The sequence below is a fragment of the Lithobates pipiens genome, unplaced genomic scaffold, assembly GCF_037356315.1.
Source record: "Lithobates pipiens isolate NorthernLeopardFrog02 unplaced genomic scaffold, aLitPip1_a1.2 Scaffold_13, whole genome shotgun sequence".
Classification (NCBI taxonomy): Eukaryota; Metazoa; Chordata; class Amphibia; order Anura; family Ranidae; genus Lithobates; species Lithobates pipiens.
Window position 1 is genome coordinate 538072973 of NW_027507718.1, and position 6751 is coordinate 538079723.

The 6751-nt window shown below is 46.7% G+C and overlaps 1 protein-coding gene across 2 annotated transcripts in view; it reads left to right on the forward strand.

Moving 5' to 3' along the window:
• The window catches only part of LOC143975748 (matrix metalloproteinase-21-like), a 65165-nt gene extending 58709 nt beyond the window's left edge, over positions 1 to 6456 (forward strand). For both annotated transcript variants that reach the window (XM_077478261.1, XM_077478260.1), the window contains one exon: positions 3429 to 6456. In XM_077478261.1, coding sequence (XP_077334387.1) covers positions 3429 to 3728 — 300 coding nt within the window. In that variant the 3' untranslated portion in view covers positions 3729 to 6456. The remainder of the gene's footprint in view (positions 1 to 3428) is intronic.
• The last annotated feature ends 295 nt before the right edge of the window (positions 6457 to 6751 follow it).

Consider the following 6751-nt stretch of genomic DNA (forward strand, 5'->3'; position numbering starts at 1 on the left):
CTAACAGCTCCAACCCTGAGCTTACAACCATAACCATAACCAAACAGTTCTAACAATAACCCATCATCCCTAATTATAACTCTACAACTTTAAAGCGGAGTTCTGTCGAAAAAAATAAAAAATAAAAGTCAGCAGCTACAAATACTGCCACTGCTGACCTTTAATATATGGACACTTACCTGCCCAGGGCACCCGCGATGTCCTCACTTGAAGCTGATCTGTCCCTCGGCATCTTCGGTAAAGGGAATCAGGAAATGAAGCCTTGCGGGTTTACAGCCTGGTTCCCTACTACGCATGCGCAATCTCTCTGGTCCCTGCTGTCTTCTGGGACCTGTGTGTCTCCCAGAAGACAGCGGGGGGGGGGGGGGATAGGAGAGGGGACGGGGACGGGGGAGGTGACGGGGACGGGGGAGGGGCCAGACATAGCGTAGATAGCCGCGGATACTGTGAAAGGTGCCAAATGTGACACCAGGGGGGGGGGGGGAATCTGAAAAGCGGAACTTCCATTTTTGGGTGGTACTCCACTTTAACCCTGACCCAACGGCTGTAATTCAGACTTTATAACTCTAACATAACCCAACAGCCCTATCCCTGACCTTACAGCCCTAACCATTGACAAACAGTCCTAAAGATAACCTACAGTCCTAACCTTGACCTAACAGCTCCAGTCCTGACCTTACAACCCTAACTATAACCCAACAGCCCTAATCATATTTATTCAACTATAACTCTGACCCAACGGCCGTAATCCTGACATTAAAACTTTAACCATAACCCAACAGCCTCAATGCTACAGCCCTTTCTTTAACTCTACAGCTCTAACCCTGACCCTGAAGCCCTAACCATAAATCTACAGGTCTATCCTTGACCCTACAGCCCTAATCCTGACCTTACAACCCTCACCCTTACAACCCTAGTCTGCAGTCCTAATAAAAACCCTACAGCTCTAACCATAATCCTTCAGCCATAACCCTGACTTTACAAACCTAACCATAATCCAATAGCCCGAACCATAACCTTACACCCCTAGCGATACAGCCCTTACTTTAACCCTCCAAATCTAACCTCAACCCTGCAGGCCTAACCATAACAACCATAACATTGACCCTAAAACCCTAACCCTAACCCAGTAGCCCTAACACTAAAGCCCTTACTATAACCCTACAGTTCTAACCCTGACTCTACAGCCCTAACCATGATCCAACAGCCCTAATCCTGACCATACAACCCTAATGATAACTCTACATCCCTAACTGTAATCCTACAGCTCTAACTATAACACTATAGCCTCTAACCCTGACCCAATAAACCCAATAAACCCAACCCTGACCCAATAAACCCAACCCTGACCATACAAATCTAAACATAACCCTACAGCCTTTAAATAACCTTGCAGCCTAAACTCTAATGCTACAGCCCAAACTCTGACCCAGCAGCCCTAATCCTGGCCTTACAGCCCCAACCCTAATGCAGCTGTAACCCTGACCTTACAGCCCAAACCATAACCCTGTTGCCCTAACTCTGACGTAGCAGCCCTAATCCTGGCTTTACAGCCCTAACTAGAGCCCTACAATCCTAACTATAACCCTACAGGCCTAACTATAACCCTAACTATAACCCTACAGTCCTAACTATAACCCTAACTATAACCCTACAACCTTAACTATAACCCTACAACCCTAACTATAACCCTAACTATAACCCTACAACCCTAACTATAACCCTACAGCCCTAACTATAACCCTACAGCCCTAACTATAACCCTACAGCCCTAACTATATCACTACAGCCCTAACTATAACCCTACAGCCCTAACTATAACCCTACAACCCTAACTATAACCCTACAACCCTAATTATAACCCTACAACCCTAACTATAACCCTACAGCCCTAACTATATCCCTACAGCCCTAACTATAACCCTACAGCCCTAACTATATCCCTACAGCCCTAACTATAACCCTACAGCCCTAACTATAACCCTACAGGCCTAACTATAACCCTAACTATAACCCTACAGTCCTAACTATAACCCTACAGCCCTAACTATAACCTCACAACCCTAACTATAACCCTACAGTCCTAACTATAACCCTACAGCCCTAACTATAACCTCACAACCTTAACTATAACCCTACAACCCTAACTATAAACCTATAACCCGAACCATAACCCTACAGCCCTAACTATAACCCTACAGCCCTAACTATAACCCCACAACCCTAACTATAACCCTACAACCCGAACTATAACCCTACAGCCCTAACTATAACCCTACAGCCCTAACTATACCCTCACAAACCTAACTATAACCCCACAACCCTAACTATAACCCTACAACCTTAACTATAACCCTACAACCCTAACTATAACCCTACAGCCCTAACTATATCCCTACAACCCTAACTATAACCCCACAACCCTAACTATAACCCTATAACCCGAAACTATAACCCTACAGCCCTAACTATAACCATACAGCCCTAACTATAACCCCACAACCCTAACTATAACCCTACAACCCGAACTATAACCCTACAGCCCTAACTATAACCCTACAGCCCTAACTATAACCCTACAGCCCTAACTATAACCTCACAACCCTAACTATAACCCCACAACCCTAACTATATCCCTACAGCCCTAACTATAACTCTACAGCCCTAACTATAACCCTACAACCTTAACTATAACCCTACAGCCCTAACTATATCCCTACAGCCCTAACTATAACCCTACAGCCCTAACTATAACCCTACAACCCTAACTATAACCCTACAGCCCTAACTATAACCCTACAACCCTAACTATAACCCTACAACCCTAACTATAACCCTACAACCCTAACTATAACCCTACAACCCTAACTATAACCCTACAACCCTAACTATAACCCTACAGCCCTAACTATAACCCTGCAGCCCTAACTATAACCCTACAACCCTAACTATAACCCCACAACCCTAACTATAACCCTGCAGCTCTAATCCTAACTCTACAGCATTCGTTCTGACCCTACAGCAATAACAACTCTTCAAACATAACTCAATAAATCAATAATTGCACAGCCTTAACCCCGGCTCCGAAGCAAAATGTAACATTGAGAGATAGAGCTTAATTTGGGAGCAAGGTTAAGGGTCAGATGGTAAATTGAGGATTAGGGGAAATTTTTAAATCAGAGGTGATTCTTGGAATGCTAAAGCACCTCAAAGCAGTCATTAGACTGCAACGCCTCCCTGACATCGAGTGCCTCCACATAGGTATAGCATTTTCTATAGGGACTTACAAGGTCCCATTCTGGCTGCTCCAGTAGCTGTTCCGGGTCTATGTATTTTATCTGTACTGCGATGATCTATTAGAACATATTCTGGACAGCACTGGTGTCTGAAAGTCTAAGGTTTGGCCTTGTTCTTTGTCTGACCTACAGGTGACCGCTTTCAGTGTGGCCAGTCAGAAGGTTGTCCCTGGCTACCCCAAGGCCATCACTGACCTCTTCCCTCCATGCATCCCTGGAGACCACCCCCTAAGTGACCTGGATGCCGTGTACTTCTCCTTCGCCCACCAGACCATATTTTTCATCAAGGACACCTATGTGTGGAGGATGGCCAGGAGCAATGAGAACCCGGACCTTCCCCATAATGCATTGCTTCCACGACTCCCAGTTAATGAGCAGTGGCTTGATATCTGTGATGTTCATCCCTCGATGCTTACAGTCCAAAGAAGATGAACTCCGACTAACGGACCAATAATATGGAGCTGACACAAGATTCTGAGGGCCCCTGTTCTCCACAATAATACTGAGCTTACACGAGATTCTGAGGGCCCCTGTTCTCCACAATAATATGGAGCTTACACAAGATTCTGAGGGCCCCTGTTCTCCACACTAATACTGAGCTGACATAAGATTCCGAGGGCCCCTGTTCTCCACACTAATACTGAGCTGACATAAGATTCCGAGGGCCCCTGTTCTCCACACTAATACTGAGCTGACATAAGATTCCGAGGGCCCCTGTTCTCCACACTAATACTGAGCTTACACAAGATTCTGAGGGCCCCTGTTCTCCACAATAATATGGAGCTTACACAAGATTCTGAGGGCCCCTGTTCTCCACAATAATACTGAGCCAACACAAGATTCTGAGGGCCCCTGTTCTCCACAATAATACTGAGCCAACACAAGATTCTGAGGGCCCCTGTTCTCCACACTAATACTGTGCCAACACAAGATTCTGAGGGCCCCTGTTCTCCACAATAATATGGAGCTTACACAAGATTCTGAGGGCCCCTGTTCTCCACAATAATACTGAGCCAACACAAGATTCTGAGGGCCCCTGTTCTCCACAATAATACTGAGCCAACACAAGATTCTGAGGGCCCCTGTTCTCCACACTAATACTGAGCCAACACAAGATTCTGAGGGCCCTTGTTCTCCACAGTAATACTGAGCCAACACAAGATTCTGAGGGCCCCTGTTCTGCCCAATAATACTGAGCCAACACAAGATTCTGAGGGCCCCTGCTCTCCACAATAATATGGAGCCAACACAAGATTCTGAGGGCCCCTGTTCTCCACAATAATACTGAGCCAACACAAGATTCTGAGGGCCCCTGTTCTCCACAATTATATGGAGCCAACACAAGATTCTGAGGGCCCCTGTTCTCCACACTAATACTGAGCCAACACAAGATTCTGAGGGCCCCTGTTCTGCCCAATAATACTGAGCCAACACAAGATTCTGAGGGCCCCTGTTCTCCACAATAATATGGAGCTTCCACAAGATTCTGAGGGCCCCTGTTCTCCACAATAATACTGAGCCAACACAAGATTCTGAGGGCCCCTGTTCTCCACACTAATACTGAGCCAACACAAGATTCTGAGGGCCCCTGTTCTCAACAACAACACTGAGCCAACACAAGATTCTGAGGGCCCCTGTTCTCCACAATAATACTGAGCCAATACAAGATTCTGAGGGCCCCTGTTCTCCACACTAATACTGAGCCAACACAAGATTCTGAGGGCCCCTGTTCTCCACACTAATACTGAGCCAACACAAGATTCTGAGGGCCCCTGTTCTCCACACTAATACTGAGCCAGCACAAGATTCTGAGGGCCCCTGTTCTCAACAACAACACTGAGCCAACACAAGATTCTGAGGGCCCCTGTTCTCCACACTAATACTGAGCCAACACAAGATTCTGAGGGCCCCTGTTCTCAACAACAACACTGAGCCTGCACAAGATTCTGAGGGCCCCTGTTCTCCACACTAATACTGAGCCAACACAAGATTCTGAGGGCCCCTGTTCTCCACACTAATACTGAGCCAACACAAGATTCTGAGGGCCCCTGTTCTCAACAACAACACTGAGCCAACACAAGATTCTGAGGGCCCCTGTTCTCAACAACAACACTGAGCCAACACAAAATTCTGAGGGCCCCTGTTCTCAACACTAATACTGAGCCAACACAAGATTCTGAGGGCCCCTGTTCTCAACACTAATACTGAGCCAACACAAGATTCTGAGGGCCCCTGTTCTGCCCAATAATACTGAGCCAACACAAGATTCTGAGGGCCCCTGTTCTCCACACTAATACTGAGCCAACACAAGATTCTGAGGGCCCCTGTTCTCAACAACAACACTGAGCCAACACAAGATTCTGAGGGCCCCTGTTCCCCACAATAATACTGAGTCAGATTCCCTGTTCACAGATTCAGAGGGCCCCTGTTCTCCATACAAAGGTCACAGTGACACCACAGACTAAGCCAAGGGTTCTATCTGTAGGTGGCGCTTTATCTGGAGTACAATATTTTGTCTTCCGGAGAATGACTGAAGATACCAACAGTCTTGGTGCTGGGCTGTTTTAACCCTGGACACCCTGGGGGGCTCTGCAGGCTGAAATGATGGTCTATTATGTTCCTTCTATGTCCCCCCCCCCCCCACTATTCTTCCACCCCTATCTATCCTCTCATTCCATCCCCTCCCCCCATTAGCACTTTATAATGTCTGATGAAATTCAGTAGCATAGGAACCCACCAGACATCTGATGTTGGGTGCAGCTTCTAGTGTCTGGTGGCAAGCCTCCAGTATATATCCTGGCAATTGCAAGAACTGGGGCAAAGTCATGGGCATGCTGTAGTCCTGTAGATGTAAGGGGGCCCAGCCAGTTGTTGGGTCCTCCAGAGGTAGCAGCAGCAGACCTGAGATCTGCCCTAGGCTGAGGAGCTCCACCATGAACTGCCACATCCACTGTTCTGGCAGGACTATGTGTACAAGAAGAGCACCCCTAGTGGCCAGGCTCTTACTGATCTCATCCTAGACGTGGGCCCCTGCATGAAATGATCAGCATGGCGAGCTCTAGATATGTAATATGTACTACCTGAATATGACGTTCCTTAAGTTTAGGAAAAACTCAGACAGACAATGTTTTACTGCTGCAATAAATTATCATATGAATAACTTTTGTGTCATTACTGATTTTCTATGCGATTAGAGTATTAAACCATTAGATGAGCGCCCCACAAAGGCCATAAGTGAGAGTCTATTGGGTCCAGTCACATGTTTCCAAATATCTTAATGACTCCAACACTCCATAGTTACTGCTCTGTTTCCACTTAAAATGGAGTGTATCTGCCCACCTTGGGGTGTACACATACATTGCAGGGTGTATCTGCCCACCACCTTGGCGTGTAACTGCTCACCTAATGGTGTGCCCACCCACCACAAGGTGCATCTGCCCACCTTGAGGTGCACC